General features: G+C 60.3%; 1 protein-coding gene across 1 annotated transcript in view; it reads right to left on the reverse strand.

Moving 5' to 3' along the window:
* HS3ST2 (heparan sulfate-glucosamine 3-sulfotransferase 2) overlaps nucleotides 1-16,747 on the reverse strand; it is a 74,430-nt gene extending 57,683 nt beyond the window's left edge. Inside the window, exon 1 of the mRNA XM_066383425.1 lies at nucleotides 15,912-16,747. Coding sequence (XP_066239522.1) covers nucleotides 15,912-16,375 — 464 coding nt within the window. The 5' untranslated portion in view covers nucleotides 16,376-16,747. The remainder of the gene's footprint in view (nucleotides 1-15,911) is intronic.
* Between the last annotated feature and the right edge of the window lie 3,097 nt (nucleotides 16,748-19,844).

Consider the following 19,844-nt stretch of genomic DNA (forward strand, 5'->3'; position numbering starts at 1 on the left):
GCTTCAGACACTAGAATGGCTCTGGCCACAATGGAGCGACGCCCCCAATGGGCAGAGCATCGCCCCCTGGTGGGCATGCCGAGTGGATCCTGGTTGGGTGCATGCGGGAGTCTGTCTCTCTGCCTCCCCCTACTTCTGAGTGTACCTCTGAGCCCTCCTACCCTAGGAGGACGCGGAAGGGTGGCCAGCTTTCTGAGCCACCCTGAAAATGGCACCGTGAGTGGGGACCGTGGCCAGTGGCAGAGAGCTGCTGTCCTGTGGAGAAACCGTTCGGAGCGGAGAGCCATTCCAAGCCCAGGGACCTTGGGGGACCCTGTGAGCACGCCCGCCCGTGAACCAATGACAGTGAGAATCAGCGGGGATTGCTGGCTCCCGCCCTGGGGGGAGGGGCGTTGACAACCCAACGGGTTACTCCCAGCAGGGGTCACCCTGGTTCCAGGTTCTCACCTCCCTGCTGGCCTGACTGAGGAGACCCCAGCTTTCCTCACCTTGACCAAGGTCCGCGTGATTCCTCTGTCTCCCAAGACACGGACGGCAGCTCCGTGAGGGGTCCCAGCTCCTCCCAGCACAATCCAGGAAGGGGGGGCCCTCAACCGGGATAAGACCTCCCAGGCACTTAGGATGCCGAGTCGCTAGGCAGCTCAGGAGGTAGGGATGCTTGATGCCCTCGCTCTGGAGGGAGGACGCCCGTGCTTAGAGAGGTGACACTCTGGAGGGAGGACGCCCGTGCTTAGAGAGGTGACACTCTGGAGGGACGAAGCCTGTGCTTAGAGAGGTGACGCTCTGGAGGGACGAAGCCTGTGCTTAGAGAGGTGACACTCTGGAGGGAGGACGCCCGTGCTTAGAGAGGTGACGCTCTGGAGGGAGGACGCCCGTGCTTAGAGAGGTGACACTCTGGAGGGAGGACGCCCGTGCTTAGAGAGGTGACGCTCTGGAGGGACGAAGCCTGTGCTTAGAGAGGTGACACTCTGGAGGGAGAACGCCCGTGCTTAGAGAGGTGACGCTCTGGAGGGAGGACGCCCGTGCTTAGAGAGGTGACACTCTGGAGGGAGGACGCCCGTGCTTAGAGAGGTGACGCTCTGGAGGGACGAAGCCCGTGCTTAGAGAGGTGACACTCTGGAGGGACGAAGCCTGTGCTTAGAGAGGTGACACTCTGGAGGGACGAAGCCTGTGCTTAGAGAGGTGACGCTCTGGAGGGACGAAGCCTGTGCTTAGAGAGGTGGCACTCTGGAGGGAGGACGCCTGTGCTTAGAGAGGTGACGCTCTGGAGGGACGAAGCCTGTGCTTAGAGAGGTGACACTCTGGAGGGAGGACGCCCGTGCTTAGAGAGGTGACGCTCTGGAGGGAGGACGCCCGTGCTTAGAGAGGTGACACTCTGGAGGGAGGACGCCCGTGCTTAGAGAGGTGACACTCTGGAGGGAGGACGCCTGTGCTTAGAGAGGTGACGCTCTGGAGGGAGGACGCCCGTGCTTAGAGAGGTGACGCTCTGGAGGGAGGACGCCCGTGCTTAGAGAGGTGACGCTCTGGAGGGACGAAGCCTGTGCTTAGAGAGGTGACACTCTGGAGGGAGGACGCCCGAGCTTAGAGAGGTGACACTCTGGAGGGACGAAGCCTGTGCTTAGAGAGGTGACGCTCTGGAGGGAGGACGCCCGTGCTTAGAGAGGTGACACTCTGGAGGGACGAAGCCTGTGCTTAGAGAGGTGACGCTCTGGAGGGAGGACGCCCGTGCTTAGAGAGGTGACGCTCTGGAGGGACGAAGCCTGTGCTTAGAGAGGTGACGCTCTGGAGGGAGGACGCCCGAGCTTAGAGAGGTGACGCTCTGGAGGGAGGACGCCCGTGCTTAGAGAGGTGACACTCTGGAGGGAGGACGCCCGTGCTTAGAGAGGTGACACTCTGGAGGGAGGACGCCCGAGCTTAGAGAGGTGACACTCTGGAGGGAGGACGCCCGAGCTTAGAGAGGTGACACTCTGGAGGGAGGACGCCCGTGCTTAGAGAGGTGACACTCTGGAGGGAGGACACCCGTGCTTAGAGAGGTGACGCTCTGGAGGGAGGACGCCCGTGCTTAGAGAGGTGACGCTCTGGAGGGAGGACGCCCGTGCTTAGAGAGGTGACGCTCTGGAGGGAGGACGCCCGTGCTTAGAGAGGTGACGCTCTGGAGGGAGGACGCCTGTGCTTAGAGAGGTGATGCTCTGGAGGGAGGACGCCTGTGCTTAGAGAGGTGACGCTCTGGAGGGACGAAGCCTGTGCTTAGAGAGGTGACACTCTGGAGGGAGGACACCCGTGCTTAGAGAGGTGACACTCTGGAGGGAGGACGCATGTGCTTAGAGAGGTGACACTCTGGATGGACGAAGCCTGTGCTTAGAGAGGTGACACTCTGGAGGGAGGACGCCCGAGCTTAGAGAGGTGACACTCTGGAGGGACGAAGCCTGTGCTTAGAGAGGTGACGCTCTGGAGGGAGGACGCCCGTGCTTAGAGAGGTGACACTCTGGAGGGAGGAAGCCTGTGCTTAGAGAGGTGACACTCTGGAGGGAGGACGCCCGTGCTTAGAGAGGTGACACTCTGGAGGGAGGACGCCCGTGCTTAGAGAGGTGACGCTCTGGAGAGACGAAGCCTGTGCTTAGAGAGGTGACACTCTGGAGGGAGGACGCCCGAGCTTAGAGAGGTGACACTCTGGAGGGACGAAGCCTGTGCTTAGAGAGGTGACGCTCTGGAGGGAGGATGCCCGTGCTTAGAGAGGTGACGCTCTGGAGGGACGAAGCCCGTGCTTAGAAAGGTGACGCTCTGGAGGGACGAAGCCCGTGCTTAGAGAGGTGACACTCTGGAGGGACGAAGCCCGTGCTTAGAAAGGTGACGCTCTGGAGGGACGAAGCCCGTGCTTAGAGAGGTGACGCTCTGGAGGGACGAAGCCCGTGCTTAGAAAGGTGACGCTCTGGAGGGACGAAGCCCGTGCTTAGAGAGGTGACACTCTGGAGGGAGGAAGCCTGTGCTTAGAGAGGTGACGCTCTGGAGGGACGAAGCCTGTGCTTAGAGAGGTGACGCTCTGGAGGGAGGACGCCCGAGCTTAGAGAGGTGACACTCTGGAGGGAGGATGCCCGTGCTTAGAGAGGTGACACTCTGGAGGGAGGACGCCCGTGCTTAGAGAGGTGACGCTCTGGAGGGAGGACGCCCGTGCTTAGAGAGGTGACGCTCTGGAGGGACGAAGCCTGTGCTTAGAGAGGTGACGCTCTGGAGGGACGAAGCCTGTGCTTAGAGAGGTGACACTCTGGAGGGAGGACGCCCGAGCTTAGAGAGGTGACACTCTGGAGGGAGGACGCCCATGCTTAGAGAGGTGATGCTCTGGAGGGACGAAGCCTGTGCTTAGAGAGGTGACACTCTGGAGGGAAGAAGCCTGTGCTTAGAGAGGTGACACTCTGGAGGGACGAAGCCTGTGCTTAGAGAGGTGACACTCTGGAGGGAGGACGCCCGAGCTTAGAGAGGTGACACTCTGGAGGGAGGACGCCCGTGCTTAGAGAGGTGACGCTCTGGAGGGAGGACGCCCGAGCTTAGAGAGGTGACACTCTGGAGGGAGGACGCCCGAGCTTAGAGAGGTGACGCTCTGGAGGGAGGACGCCCGTGCTTAGAGAGGTGACGCTCTGGAGGGAGGACGCCCGAGCTTAGAGAGGTGACGCTCTGGAGGGAGGACGCCCGTGCTTAGAGAGGTGACGCTCTGGAGGGACGAAGCCCGTGCTTAGAGAGGTGACACTCTGGAGGGAGGACGCCCGTGCTTAGAGAGGTGACGCTCTGGAGGGAGGACGCCCGTGCTTAGAGAGGTGACGCTCTGGAGGGACGAAGCCTGTGCTTAGAGAGGTGACGCTCTGGAGGGAGGACGCCCGTGCTTAGAGAGGTGACGCTCTGGAGGGAGGAAGCCTGTGCTTAGAGAGGTGACGCTCTGGAGGGAGGACGCCCGTGCTTAGAGAGGTGACACTCTGGAGGGAGGACGCCCGTGCTTAGAGAGGTGACGCTCTGGAGGGAGGACGCCCGTGCTTAGAGAGGTGACGCTCTGGAGGGAGGACGCCCGTGCTTAGAGAGGTGACGCTCTGGAGGGACGAAGCCCGTGCTTAGAGAGGTGACACTCTGGAGGGAAGAAGCCTGTGCTTAGAGAGGTGACGCTCTGGAGGGACGAAGCCCGTGCTTAGAGAGGTGACGCTCTGGAGGGACGAAGCCTGTGCTTAGAGAGGTGACGCTCTGGAGGGAGGACGCCCGTGCTTAGAGAGGTGACGCTCTGGAGGGAGGACGCCCGTGCTTAGAGAGGTGACACTCTGGAGGGAAGAAGCCTGTGCTGAGAGAGGTGACGCTCTGGAGGGAGGAAGCCCGTGCTTAGAGAGGTGACACTCTGGAGGGAAGAAGCCTGTGCTGAGAGAGGTGACGCTCTGGAGGGAGGACGCCCGTGCTTAGAGAGGTGACACTCTGGAGGGAGGACGCCCGTGCTTAGAGAGGTGACACTCTGGAGGGAAGAAGCCTGTGCTGAGAGAGGTGACGCTCTGGAGGGAGGAAGCCTGTGCTGAGAGAGGTGACACTCTGGAGGGAGGACGCCCGTGCTTAGAGAGGTGACACTCTGGAGGGAGGACGCCCGTGCTGAGAGAGGTGACACTCTGGAGGGAGGACGCCCGTGCTTAGAGAGGTGACGCTCTGGAGGGAGGACGCCCGTGCTTAGAGCGGTGACGCGGCCGACCCCACAGCCAGCCGGAGGTGGGGGTGGGGGGACGCGGTCACACCTGTCTCTGTTTCTGAGGCCCCATCCTCTCAGAGTCATGAAAGGACATCCCCAGGTAAAGATCCAGCCACAGACGTGTCCCGTTTGGTCCACACGTGTTCTATAAATGTCGCGAAGCAGAAAGACACAACTGGAACCGACATTTCACTTTTTATTTTTTAAATGCCATATTTTAAGCTTTTTTTTTTTTTTCCTGGGAAAAATAGGAAGGAAGGAAGAAAGGAAGGGAGGGAGGGAGGAAGGGAGGAAGGAAGGAAACCATATCTAGAAGATCTGCCAATGTAGGAATGGCAAAAAAAAAAAAAAAAAGAGAGAGAGAAAAACAAAAACACAGACGTCTGGTGGCACTGACTATGGCTGTCTCTTCCCAATGGGACACGCCCCCGCCAAGGGGACCCGCACTCTCTCTGAACAGGACTTGTCTAAACGGGACAATGCCCAGTCCTTCCTGTCCCACAGGAAACCTCATTCATTCATGGGCGTGTCCACAGAGTCCCCCAGGACGCTGGTCTCGGGTGGCGGCTTCTCCGCGGGACAGGAGCTCTCTGCCGCTGGCCGCTGACCCGGCTCACGGTGCCATTTTCCGAACGGCTCAGAGCTGGACCGTCCTGCCATCGGAGTCCTGTCCATAGGGGCGCTCCTGTCAAAACCGGTTTGACACAAGCTCCTCCCAGCGTCACCAGAGGCCTCTGCCCTTCTCGCCGTCCTCGGCAGGAGAGGACGACTGAGTGAAGTCAGGTTCCTTCCCTCCTGGAGACACGACAGAGGACAGGCAGAGATCTGGCCACGCCGCCCGAGAACGCCCTGCTCCCGGAGACGGAGACGCAGTGCTTCAGAGAAAAATCCCAGAGAGGGGGCCGGCGGGAGGCACGGTGCCACCGCAGAGCGTCGCGATGACTTGACTCATTTCTCACGGAATTAATAATTCAGATCCCCGGCTCTATTTCAGCCAGAAGTGGCCCATAAACTGCAGAGACTTTAACCAACCACTTCTGGAAATGGGGATTGATCCTGGGGAAACGCTACCTCCGCCTGCAGCCCTCTCGCTCTCGGCTCGAGCAGGATGAGAGCTGTGAGATGATGTCACAGCTCCATTAAAACCGTCAAAGCAGAGGCCCTGGCCGGTTGGCTCAGTGGTAGAGCGTCGGCCTGGCGTGCAGGGGTCCCGGGTTCGATTCCCGGCCAGGGCACACAGGAGAAGCGCCCATCTGCTTCTCCACCCCTCCCCCTCTCCTTCTTCTCTGTCTCTGTCTTCCCCTCCTGCAGCCGAAGCTCCATTGGAGCAAAGATGGCCTGGGCGCTGGGGATGGCTCCTTGGCCTCTGCCCCAGGCACTAGAGTGGCTCTGGTCGCGGCAGAGCGACGCCCCAGAGGGGCAGAGCATCGCCCCCTGGTGGGCAGAGCGTCGCCCCTGGTGGGCGTGCCGGGTGGATCCTGGTCGGGCGCATGCGGGAGTCTGTCTGACTGTCTCTCCCAGTTTCTAGCTTCAGAAAAATACAAAAAAAAAACAAAAAAAAAAAAACCGTTAAAGCAGAAACGGGCTGCAAGGAGGCCACAGAGGCCAAGCACGCTCCCCCTCACCCCGGCGGTGGCGGCAGCTTGGGGCCTGGTGAGCCTGCGGGAAGCCAGGACGGGGCTCAGTTCTGCCGGAAGGGAACCACACCCATGAACCCCCCAAGTCCAGGCAGCCGGCTCTCTGGCCGTGCATGTCCAGGAGGGGCACGGATGAGAAGCCGCGGGACACACTGAGTGACAGGCGGGCGTCTCCGGTGTGCGGTGGAGCTAATTCACCGCCAAAGGACCTCAGGAGGTCACCTAGAACACTTTACATATATACGATATATAAAACCTCAAAGACTCCTAGAAAGAGGGACGATGCCACCTGCCAGCTACTTGGGAGCTGCCCGGAGGCCTCTAGGTTACAGCAGAACACGACTCTTTTCTTTGGTCAGTTCAAGGACACCTGCAGATAAAAGACTCAACCAGTCACACTCTGGAAGTGTGTTAGGTTCAAACCCCAGCCTGTCACCTGTTAGGGCTTGAAAGACAAAGCCCTCAATAGATGTCATCATCGCAGCCACCACTGCCACCACCCCCAGCCCTGTGCAACCCAGTGACAAATCCTGCTGCCGTCCACCTCCCACCCTCCCGCACTGCCCCTGCCAGAGCCAGACCAGCATCCCCCGCCTCCAGCCCCCGCGCTGGGACCACCTGCCCTGCCGCGATGGCCAAGCCTCACGCCGCACACCGCGCGGGGGAGGAACTAACTGCCCCTGTCCTACCTCGGCCTCATAATTTCCCGTTTTGTCACTTGACATCCTCGAGTCAACAACTTTATTTGGCTACGACAGCAGACAGTCGATATTATTTTATATTCGTTTCAGGTGTGTAGCCCAAGTGGTTAGGCGTTTAGACGTTTTTACAAAGTGTCCCCTTCGACACTTTCCGGGCCTCGCCTGGCACCATACATAGTTACCGTATCGCCCCGTGTACGAGACGCACCTTAATTTTGGGGGCCTGAAATTTGAAGGAAAAAAAAAAAAAGTCTTACATAAAAGTGATTGAACTCAAGTTCTGTTCATCGTAAAATCCGTGCCACTCCTCGTCACCATCCAGACTCCCATCCACGAGCCTGTCCTCGCCCCGGGTCTGGTGACGCATCCCCGTCTTCAACCAGGGGCGCAAAAACAAGCGCGAAAAAGCGGGAAGTGCAAGTAAAAGAGTTTGCAGCCCCTGTATAAGATGCACCCAGTTTTTAGACCCCAAATTTTTCAGGAAATGGTGCGTCTCACACAGGGGGAAACACGGCATCACAATGTTGTTGACTGTACTCCCTGTGCTGCAGCCGACACCCCCCCCCCCCAGAGTCTCCTGCAACGACCAAGCTGCACGTCTCGGTCCCCTCCCCTGTCACCCCCCACCACCCCCCACCTGGCAGCCGGCAGTCTGTTCTCTGCACCTTCGAGTCTTTCTGTTTGGTTGATTGCGTCCTGTTCACTAGCACTGTCGTTCCCTCTGGGTCCACTCCTGTGGTTGCAAAGGGTAAGCTTTCATTCTTCTTCTCTTTTTTTTAAATGAGCCTCATAATTCTTTTTTTTAATTAGGGACACGCCCCTGCCCCCTAAGTTGCTGTCTTGACTTGTGCAGCGCTGACGCCCCCGGGGCCCTGGACGACCTTGGTAGATGTCATCGCGGGCGGGCGGGGACGCTGCTGATTTCCTACCAGTCACGGGAGTGAAGAAACCGGCGGTTTTGTTTTCTTTATGGAAATACCTGCTCTGCCCCTTATTCAGGGAAGCCTGCTCTTCGGAAGGCTAAGATGGTCTGGTCAACACCGCAAGTCAAACACGCTCAACGCTCCTGTGTTGTGTTCCGCGTCCTCCTTGGGCTCAGTTCTCCTTCCCGCCGACACATCGACCGGGACGGGAGGCTAGAAACACCGTGAGACTTACAGAAGCCGGGTTCTCGGCCACCCCCAGCCACGTGTCCCATGGGAACGCTGTGCGCCCCCCATCTCGGTGACTCTGGGCACAAGGCAGACCTACTAAGAATCCCCGAATCTCACAGGGAGGAAGGAGGTGCACTGACTTCCCACTTCACTCTCAACCCTCCGACGGCACCGGGGAAAAGCCCCACAGTTGATATTAGTATTATAGCTGCTTTTAGGAGGAATATTCCCTACTGGCCTCTTTTAAGCCAGGATAGGGGGCAGGCTGGGGCCAGGCGAGCCACCTTAGGCAGCAAAAACCCAACAGTGCCGTTTTGTGTTCGGTCGTCTTTCTTACGACTGCTTTCCGGTGACGGCGACCGACCCCGGGGCTCCGTTTAGGGTGGTTTTCAAACTACGTTGTTTCTTAAAGAGACGTGTGATAACCGGACCTGCACGCCGCGTGCTGGGTTTACAGGCGCGCAGCGCGTCTCTAGAAAGACCCACACAAACGGGCACCTGTGCTGGCTTCCGGGAGAAGGGAAGGCGTGGCAGACACACGGGTGGGAAAGAGGAGAACCATCTCACTCAATGTCCTTTGTCACTTCTGACACTGGCATTAGGCGAACCTGTTATCTATTCTGAAGTCTATGCACTGAAGGAAAAAAAAAAAAAGTAAGCCCAGTTCCTTACGGGCGGGGGGAGGGGGGAATGGACGATTTTTTTAATGTGTTCACTCACGTAAGCCAAAACAGTAGGAGAATGACAGCAGGAGGCGTGCCAGGTTTGGGCAAACATCAGGAAGGTGGAACTGGAAAATGCTACCCTCAGAGAACGGTGTGTGGGGGGGTGATGCCACCCCCCAGAAGACGGCAGGGAGAGGTCCTCGGGGTCAACCAGGATCAGACACCCTGAGTCTCCTCACGGGAGCTGGCAGCCGTGGGCACCGAGAAGGAGCCACTGTGAGCGCCTCTGGCTTCGAGGCCGGGAGCAGACTCCAGGTGGACGTGTGCCCAGGAAACCCACGTGACACTCAAGCCCCGGTGAACCAGCACGTGTGGCTCCTGTTCCCCGGGGAGAATGTGCTCGGTGACCAGCCCTTTGTCCCTCTCCCAATGCCATCATCCTGCGGAGACCCCGCCTTGGCCCAGCGGCCCAGCTGGGTGGCTTGACAGGCAGCAATTACCTCTGAATGCGAAGCTATTTCCACTCACTGGTGGCTCTCCCCCACCCCCTCGCCAAGCTGCCCGTGGTCTACCAGGCGCTGGGGCCCATCAGCGCGGCCCATTAGGAGAACAAAGTGGCAGCCCAGCCGGCCTCCGGCAACCTGGCGCTGAGCCTGGCAGTCGTGGGCGTTTGACAAACAAACAAATGGATTAACCCGCCCCCCCCCCCCCCGGGGGTTGAGCTCCGGAGGACGGTGAGTCCTCCGGAGGGAGGGTTGGCCGGGTGACCTTTCAGACCCCTCCAGCCGGACTCAGCCCGGGTGCCCGCCCACCCACTGCGCCCGCCCCCGCGGCTGAGTCCTCCCTGGCTTGTCCAGATGGCTTCCCTTCCAGGGCCTTCTGTGGACCCCGACGACAGGCAGGGAACCGCGGGCTTCTGCCCCGCCTCCCCGCCCACTCTGTCACTCAACCGCTCAGTACTGATGTGTGGGGCGCAACCAAAGGGAAGGAAGTTATCCTACAGTCCTGCGTGCGTGCGTGCCCGTGCAGGACCATCAGCAAGCATCCCGCGGGGCACTGACTCTGCCCAGAACCTGTTAGGGACCCGGGATGTGTACCCCGAGTGCGGAGAGAGGGTGGGTGGTCCAGCCACGCGTCAAGAACAAGCCTGTCACAGTCTTATCCGCCGGTGGGTGTCGGCCCACACGCCCCTCCCCCATTTCAGAACTGAGGCTTTCAGCGAGATTGCATTGGGTGACACTCAAAAACACAGAAAATGGCCTGACCAGGCGGTGGCGCAGTGGATAGATGCAGAGGACCCAGGTTCAAGACTCCGAGGTTGCCAGCTTGAGCGCGGGCTCATCTGGTTTGAGCAAAAGATCACCAGCTTGGACCCAAGGTCACTGGCTCGAGCAAGGGGTTACTCCATCTACTGAAGGCCCGAGGTCAAGGCACATATGAGAAAGCAATCAATGAACAACTAAGGTGTCGCAATGTGCTACGAAAAACTGATTGATGCTTCTCATCTCTCTGTTCCTGTCTGTCTGTCCCTGTCTATCCCTCTCTCTGACTCTCTGTCTCTGTAAAAAAGAAAAAAACCAAAAAAACACAGAAAACGGGCACAGCCCCTCGACCAGAAGAGACCCTGGTGCTGGGGGGCTCCCCGCGGAGCCAGGCACTCGCCCCTGGCTCAGTGAGAGGCTCTCCAGGGTGGAAGCCACCTCTGGGGGGAGGATTTCCATCCAGTATGGAAGCGTGGTATCTCAGATACATCCTGATTGCAGAGATGTTCAAATGTGGGGGGAGAGGGACATGCTTCTTAAGAATCGATGGTAAGTGATACGTTCCTATTTTAACCAACAGCCTTCACCAAGGGCTTGGGGGGGGGGGGGAGGTCCGCTTTTTTTTTTTAATTCTTCATTGCAAGGTCCTCCGCGGTCCCTCTAAGCTCTGGGGGCAGCAGAGCCAGCTCTGCAGAAGGACCGGCTGTGTGCCCACCCTGAGGGTTCCTCCGTGCCTGGCAACCAGGGTGCCCGAGCAGGACCCACCCTGTCTCCAGCGTGCGCCGGGCGGACACGGAGCTGCGAGGCCGGCGAGGATTTACGGACGCCGTGGTTTCATTTAGTCAGCCTGTCGGGTCGGATGTCCGCCCGGAGACGGAGGCTGGGCTGTGCCTTAGGAAGACGGCCGCGCACGAACGTTGCGCTTGCGTGCCCAAGGGCGCACGCCACACGAACGCTGCGCTTGCGTGCCCGAGGGCGCACGCCACACGAACGCTGCGCTTGCGTGCCCGAGGGCGCACGCCACCCAGGCCTCTGTGCACACACGGCCGGCGTGGCTCCGAGCGGGTCACGGGCTGGTCGCCGTGTTCAAGAGGGTTCGAGTCTCTGCGCGCGACGTCCCCGGTCTCTGCCTCCGGCGTTCCTTCTTCCTCCAGCTCGTCCTCGGGGATCGACCTCTTGATGGAAACGAGCTGCAGAAAGCGACAGACCCTCTTTCCGGGTGTCCTGTCCCCTTTCTTACTTAGACCGTGGCCTCTGGGGGCAGACACTGTGTCTGGTCTCTCTGTCTTACACCCCCGCCCAGAAAACCATCACGCCGAACAGATAAACCAGCCGTGGAAAGGAGTCTAACGGGGACAGAAACGGGCTCCTCTACCGAGACGCGGACGCCGGAGCCCGGGGTCCATCACCACGTGGTCACCTGCTCTTGTTGGCCGGTCGGTCCATTTCGAAGGAGACTCACAGCCTCTCCACAATGCTCCCCACCCCCCCACCCCGACCCTCCACGTGCAAAATGGAGAACACTTCACTCAAAATTCAGCTCCCCCCCCCCCCAAGACTCTTAAACACCAGCAGGCGAGACACGGCTCACCTCTCTTCTCAAAAAAGAAGACCCTGAATATTGTCTCACGCCCGAGCCCTCGCGGTCACGGCGGCCCAGACAGCATCTCAGGAGCATCTCAGGTCGGAGGAAGGATGCCCCTCGCCCCGTCTGACTGAGTTTTCGGAAGATGGCGAGTCCAGCAGGTCCGGCACCCTCCCCATTGGGAAGGCGAGCTCTCTGACAACCGGGGGCGGGAAGGGAAGTGACCGACTTTTCATCAACGACGACGGAGCAAAAAAAAACCGAGAATGAAACTGAAGCGGAGCTGATAGGAGAATCGGAGGCCAGGACCCCTTCCTCGTCTCCCGGAACTGTTTCCCCAGCAATTCGTGAACTCGTCAGGCCCACGGGGGGGGGGGGGGGGGACACAGCAGCAGAGCCGGACACCAGTGGCTTTGCCCCGGATAGGGCTGGGGGGGATAACGGGAGTATGGGCCCTGAAACCACAGGGGGGGACAGTCGTGACGTTGCCACCGTGTCTGTACGCGCCACAGAAGTCCCTGGCCCGAGCGCTTCCTCGCCCTTCAAAACGGCCTCCTCGGATAGGAGCACAAGTGCCCTTCGACCCGGAGGACACGGAGGACACGGAGGTGCAGGTCCCGGTGCTTCCAGCCAACACGGCGTCCCCAGCGCCCCGATCACAGTCACACAGGGACTCACTCCGCCCACCTGTCCCAGCAGCCAACCTCCGGCACCCTGCAGGCTCCGCAGCCCCCCCCCCCCCCCCCCCCCCCCGCTGCCGTGGGGAAGAAACTGAGAAAGGGAACCAATGGACAGAGGAGACCGCCTCTGTGATTGGGGGGCGGGGGGTACCCCACCGCAGAGGGCTGGGCTGCACTCCCCTCGAGCAGCCTGACACGGGCTGGTTCCCAAGAGCAGAGGCGGATGTAACGGCCACAGGGGCACCAGGCGCACGCCCTGGGCCCCAACTTCTGAAGGGCCCTGAAGAACCCCAGCTGGACACTTTTCTCAAATGACACCAAGTTTGCTTTCCTATGTGCCATTTTAACATGAATAATAGTACATACTATTTTTTATTTATTTAACTATGGTTAACATGTATTTGTATTTTCCCTGTCTGTCTGTCTGTCTCTCTCTCTCTCTTAAAGAGCCCAATATTTTTTATTCTGCTCCCGGGGCCTCCACCGACCTTAATCCACCTCTGCCCAAGAGGCTGCCCGGACTGGGGACGAGGAAGGTCCGGTCCTCTGCTGCCCAGTCCTTCTGGCCGACGGTGCCTCTTGGGCTCTGTGTGTCACCTCCGGGTTTGTCTCTGTCCACCCACAGAAAGAAGTCTTCCCTTTGGGTTGAGAGGAAAGCTATTATTTATTCCACTGTCCGTCCAAAGCTGGTCCAGGGAGCCCAGGGAGGTGTCCCCAGGGGCTGAGCCCGGGCGGGTCACGTGAGAACCACTGCCAAGAACTCTGCCACCCCACTTCGGAAAACCACGGTCACCACAACGGGTGCAAAGGCTCTTTGGCCAAGTGGACCAGGGGGACACTGGCTTTCTGGAGGTAGGCCGTGTGGGGCAGTGGTTAGAGCACTGGGCTGGAAAGGTACACACACACACACACACACACACACACGTGTGTGCGCCAGGGACTTCCGGTCCTAACCCTCATCCACTTGCTTTGTGGCCCCATTTCACACACTCTCTCTTCTTGGGGCCCCCGTGTTCACCTCAGTCAAACAAGCAGAGCCAGCAGGCAGGGGAGAAGGAAGAATCGTATCACCTGCCGTTCAACAACGTGGGGAATTCGGGGACAAGAAGGCGGGTGTGAGAGGCCCCCTCCGCCATCCCCGTCATGTCTGCAGCTCATGCACATTATCTGGGGTGACCATCGAGGGTAAAACACACGCAGAAGAATGTTCTGGAATTACTGAAACCGCATCCCAATGGGACAGCGTTCCCCAGCCTCGACGGTGATCTCCAACCAGACGACGTCCCCCCGTCCACGCCCGCCGGCGCCCAGACGTCCCCCCGTCCACGCCCGCCCGCGCCCAGACGTCCCCCCGACCACGCCCGCGCCCACTGTCCTCTGAGGAGCACGAGGGCTGAGGATTAGGCTAAGTCAGACCCTGAGGAGCCGCGCGGTCAGAGCGCTTGGTGTTAAATAAAACCTACCAAAGACTCAGCTGAGAATTTTAGCAGAATCCAAATGTGCTAGGAAAAGAGAAAAAAAAAAAAAAGGAGAGAAAAAAGGCACAGCTCCCATCTCTAAGGTTCACAGCGAAGCTGGCTTAGAATCACACACGCCAAGGTTAAAAATAAGCAGCAGCCGCCCCTGAGTGACAGGGGCTCTGAGAAGGGAGCCCGCGGCCTGGCCTGGCCTGGCATTCGTGGTGTGGGGCCGGGAGAGCGGAGGGCAGGGACGCCCAGGGCACAGGTGTTTTATTGGAGGGCACACTGGCTAACAGCCAGACACTGAGCACTTTGTGATTTCTGCACTTAAAAAGCACTTCACTTGGGCAGAGGGTTTCGTAAAGGTCTCCAGACTTTCCCTCCAGGGCACCCCGCTGTGCATTAGAGTCTGACCACGGTGCTGACCCCCAGCACGGCTCTGCTGTTTGATGCCCCCGCCTTCCTTCCCGCCCTGGGATCGGGCTCCAGCTCTGACCTGGCTCACTCACCTCATACACCCAGATGGGACGCCTTTGGGTCACAGCTTGGAGAGCGCCCGCCAGACCTGCCGTTCCGGGCCACCCTGTTCCACTGAGCCCACAGAGTGGTGCTCGGGCCACCCACAGGCCAGCTCTCCCAGCTGGGCCCCACTGGGGACATTACACGTCTGTCTGTCTGTCTCCAGAGGACAACTTGGGTCCCAGCCCGTGCCCCCCACAGCCACGACCACTGCAGGCTAACTGGCCGAGGTGACCAGTCGGCCCCAGGGCTCCCCTTCTTGCAGTTCAGGGCCCCGTGTTATGAGCCCAGTGGGGGCCATCTAATGAAGGGGTCCTCTGCCTGATACACTGAGGCCTTTCTACTTCCTAAAGGGGTTACTTTCATTTAAAAAAAAAAATTAACAATTAGCTTAAGTTACCGTGCAGCGAGCACCGTGCCCCTCCCCAGCTCCGATACGATGCAAGCATTCCCAGAAAGTCTTCACGCAGCCAGGGGTGCGGTGGGAATTCTGTGAGCGGTGTGTCATGGGGAGCCCCATACATTACATACACACACCCCGGGGATGCACGGTTCAGCCCACATGCGAGGGCCGGGTCTACCCCTCAGCTCCACACAGGGCTCGGGAGGTCAACGGACATGGAACAACAGTTCAGTCTGCCGCGGTGTAGAAGCTTCTGGCCACCCTCCCGACACCACCAACCTGGGTGGCTCTCCTCCCCAGCAGGGCGGTGGAGGAACAGACCGTCTACCTATGTCCGAGGGACTGCCCCCCAGGACCCTGCCCACCCGGATCCCAAACTCCCCATCCTGGTGGCGGGTCTAGAAGCATGCCCAGTGTGGCATCTTTAAAGCACTTTAGAAAGAAAGGCCTAGGGGAGGCAGGGAGGGCAGGGGAGTAGTCCCTGCCCAACGTAACCTAGGAGAAAACCGAGGCGCAAAGAGGTTGAGCGATTTGCTCCAGCTGAGCGGCAGAGCGCCTGTGTGCGTGCCTGTGTCAGCGCCGGGGACGGGGACCTCACAGATAAACCACTGACTCAGTGTCAGCGGGCGGGGGTCTCAGCCCAGCCACCGCAGCAGGTATCTGCAGAAGGGAACTTCCTCAGCCCCGGGAAGTCCGGGGATGACTTTTCATCGGACCTGAAGGACAGGGACCTCGCCCAAGCACAGAACCCTGTCGCGAGGGGGTTGTCCTACTCTAACTTTCCACCTTTCCCAGGGTCCTTCGAAGGCCAGGAAGGACCTGCGGAGAGTCCGGGGAGGGCTGTGCGTAGGGAGCACGTGTCCTTTCTGGCTCCGGCTCGCCCTGAGGTCTGGCTAAAGCCCCCCCCCTCCCCCCTCCAGGCCACTCCAGTGACAATGGCCCCTTTGCCGTTCAAGAAACCCCGTGTCCAGTGAAGAAAGGCAAATTCTAGGTCAGTCCCTCGGCCGGTGTCTCCCACCTCCACGTGTCAGCCTGAACCCACATCATGAGCCGGGTTCAGGGGAAGAGAAAACGCAGGGGCGGCCCGAGAACGGAGCCCGCTGGGCGCCGGGCGGGCCAGGGGCTCCCCCGCCTTACCTGTACCAGTCCAGCCCGCGCCCGTAGTTCCTGTCGAAGAAGTGGGGCTCCGTGCCCAAGGCCCGCACGTCCGGGTGCACACGGATAAACTCCAGGACGGCGCGCGTGCCCCCCTTCTTGACGCCCACAATGAGGGCCTGGGGCAGCCGCTTGGTGCCCAGCCTCGGCGAGCCCGAGACGTTGGCCGCCGAGAGGCGCGGAGCGGGGGCCGCGGCCGGCGCGCTGGGGGTTGGTCCCGCGGGATCGCAGGGGCGGGACTTTTGCAGAAGTTTCTGGCCGTCCGCGCCGGGGCCGCGGAGGCAGCGGGGCGCGCGGAGGAGGCGGCTCCGGCCGAGGTGGTCGCAGCGGCCCAGGAGGCTGTAGCACAGGTACGTGCAGGACAGCGAGAGCGTGAAGGCGAAGAGCAGCCTGCGCGCCCTCCGCGGCTGAGGTGGCCCCGCGCGGCCCAGGACCCTATAGGCCATGGCTCCATGGGCCCGCGCCGGGGCGCATGGTTTCCGAGGGCTCGCCGGCGGCGGGGTTCCCGGGACCCTGCGGCCGCCTAGGGGGCTCGAGCGGCGCGGCTGGCCGGACCACGCGGGGCGGCCGCGGGGGGCGCCGTCTCTTCCAGGCGCGGCCGGCTGGGGCGTGCACCATGCCCAGGGGGCCAGGGAGTGGCGGCTCCTCGGGGCACGGGCGGCTGTGCCTCCCACATTGCCCGGTCCTAGGCGACGGGGCTCCTGGCGATGGGCCTATTCCCGGCGCTTCTGGGCTCTTGGACGGGCCGGGGCCGGAGCGCACCCAGCTCGGGAAGCCCCATGCCCGAACCCCGGCAGCCGCGCGGCGGTGCGGGCGGGCGGGCGGCGGGCGCACGGTGGCGCTGGCGCGGGCCCCGTTCCTGCTCCTCGGGAAATGCCGAGCCGAGCGCGCTGCCGGCTCTATTTAAGGAGTCGCCTGACGTCAGCCGCGCGGGTCCCCGGAGCCCGCGCCCCGCCTGGGGCCTGGCCTCCTCCCATCCCCGGACCCCTCCCCGGGGCACTGACACACAGCCCGGGCCCTTCACGCGCAGGCCGCGCCCTACGGGAGCCCTGGCTAGCTTGGGGGCGGAGCGGGAGACAGACGGTGGAAACATTGACCCCTCCAGCAGGCTGGACACCCCCCGCCCCCACCACCACACTGGCCTCGCGACACCAAGGGGTTGGAGCCCGGCTCGAGATTGCGCCAACACCCGGACCCAGACAGAGACCGGCGCAGACGCAAGCACTCTGCACGGATGAACGGTGCCCCCCCCCTCACCCCCGCGCGGACACAGGCACGCACACAAATACACGTACACACACCTACCCTGAGCGGGACCCTCCCACACCCACAGGGGGGGAGGAAGGGAGAAATCTGCCCTGGCCGTAGAAACACCCACTGGGACTCTAACCTCCGGCCCCCACCCCATCATCTCACCAAACAGACGCAGAGCCTGGAGCCGGACACGGTGCCCTGCGTGCAGGCATGCTCGGGACGGGGACACGAGCGCGAGACGGGATGCGTGGAGGAGCCGAGCGTGAGTGAGATTCCGTGACTATTTAGGGAGCTTCGGAGCCCTCCTCCCACCCCCGCGCGCTGACTCACACCCAGGCGGCTGGCTCTGTCTCACACCCAGGAAGCGTGAGGCCCCACCACCCCACTGTCAGTCCACCTCTGGCTGGGCCTGGGGCAGGGCGGGAGAAGCAGAGTGCCAGCCCCAAAGCAGCCACTCTGCGCGCGCGGGCCACCTTCCCTCCTAGCAGCCGCCCCCTAGCGTCGGACTGCTCCCTGGGGAGCCGTGCAGGGTCCCATAGCGTCCCTAAGGTCCTGGGCACTCCGGACTGCTTCACTCAGCGGCCCGAGGAAGAGGGAAGAGGAGGCGGGGAGGACTTGGAATGATTCCTGAGAGACTGCCCACAGGACCGTGACCAGCGTCCGCCTGAGGAGACCAGTCCAGTCGGCCCTGAATGATCACACTAGTTAGTGGCCATCAGAACAGGAGGACTAAATGACCACCAGGGCCCAGAAAGCAGCTAAGTGGTAAGTCCGTGACAATGCCAAGTCACGGTGCTCAGGTAGAACCAAGTGAGTGCTCCCATAAAATGTCTGAGCGACACCATCACTCCCCCAACCCCCCCACCCCCACCCCCCCACACAAAACTGAGCATCCTTCTTCAGGGAAGAACTAACTGACCAGGCTCTGTGGACCTTAGCCCCAAGCCAGGGCATTCTGTCCCTAAAGCAGGCCCATTGGTGGACACCGTAGGCCAGTCCTTCTGCCAGAGAGAAGAGCCACCACCAAGTTGGCGTCAGGCCCTCCGCGTGTATCGACTGCTTTAAATACTCACCACAGGCCTGACCTGTGGTGGCGCAGTGGATAAAGCATCGACCTGGAAATGCTGAGGTCGCCGGTTCGAAACCCTGGGCTTGCCTGGTCAAGGCACATATGGGAGTTGATGCTTCCAGCTCCTCCCCCACCTTCTCTCTCTGTGTCTCTCCTCTCTGTCTCTCTCTCTCCTCTCTAAAATGAATAAATAAATGAAAAAAAAACTATAGATAAATACTCACCACAACCTGTTAGGTTGTTACCCTTGTCCCCACCTCACTTTGCTTCCTTACTCCTAAATAGTGGCTCACGTTTATGGGAGTCCTCGTGTTGTGCCGGTAAAGCGCACATCACGTGACAATCGGCCACCTCTTTTGTCTCCAAAGGGAGAGAGAGGTTCCGGTACAATTCCTCACGTACAGGCAGCGAGGTGAAGTCAGTGATGGACGGAGTTGGGATGAAACCCCCCGGCTGTCTGTCTGACTTCAAGAGGCAAGCTCTTCCTGACAGCCCGTGGCAGGGCCCTAACATCCTGGGGCCGTTCTAACTGAAACTCCATCCCCGAGCTGAACTCATCTGTCTGGATCACTTCGCAGGTCTGACGCCCGGGACCGGAGGAGCCGCAGCAGGTGTGGGTGGGAAGGTGCGGCGGGACTCAAACCTGTCTTTCGTCAAGTGCGTCTCGCGATGCCACCTAGGACCACACGATGCCACCTAGGAACATGTCACCTCCGTGTCTCGGAGCTGCATCACACTGCTGGCACCTCAAGCTTGCAGCCAGGTCACCTCGCCCGGGGTTTCTTTACGGGTGCTACTAATGAAGGCACGTCCGTCGGCTCCACACGGGGCTTGTGCAGGGGGCTTCTGTGGAGGGAACATGTCGGTCCTTGCACATTTGACCTGATTAAATGGTATCTGGTCTCATCAGTTCGCTGCTTCCATTTACCAAAAAAAAAAAAAAAAAAAGTCTAGACACTTGAATTGTGATGGCTTTTATTTCTTCAAAAAAAGAGGAGGTAGGAAGATTGAATCCCAACAGCTTTAGCCTTGATCCCAGGTGTACCCCAGGGCAAGGGGGTTGTCCTCTCTGAGCCTCAGTTTTCTCACCTGTGTAATGGGGGAAGGGGGTTATAATGAACTTCCAAAGCCTCTGTGGGTTCTGATGTATAATTCTATGGTGCTATTACTCCATGTTTGATTACTATTTCATTAACTCCTCACTAAAAATGTTAAAACAAATATGTTGACAGGAGTTCTGATATGTACTTTCACACTGTGAACCTGCTATTCTGCCATTGTTAAAATTACAAGGTGAAAGCCCCAGCCAGTTGGCTCAGCGGTAGAGCGTTGGCCTGGCGTGCGGGGGAGCCGGGTTCGATTCCCGGCCAGGGCACATAGGAGAAGCACCCATTTGCTTCTCCACCTCCCACCCCCTCCTTCCTCTCTGTCTCTCTCTTCCCCTCCCGCAGCCAAGGCTCCATTGGAGCAAAGATGGCCTGGGCGCTGGGGATGGCTCCTTGGCCTCTGCCCCAGGCGCTAGAGTGGCTCTGGTCGCGGCAGAGCGATGCCCCGGAGGGGCAGAGCATCGCCCCCTGGTGGGCAGAGCGTTG

Source organism: Saccopteryx leptura, chromosome 4 (assembly GCF_036850995.1).
Source record: "Saccopteryx leptura isolate mSacLep1 chromosome 4, mSacLep1_pri_phased_curated, whole genome shotgun sequence".
Lineage (NCBI taxonomy): Eukaryota > Metazoa > Chordata > Mammalia > Chiroptera > Emballonuridae > Saccopteryx > Saccopteryx leptura.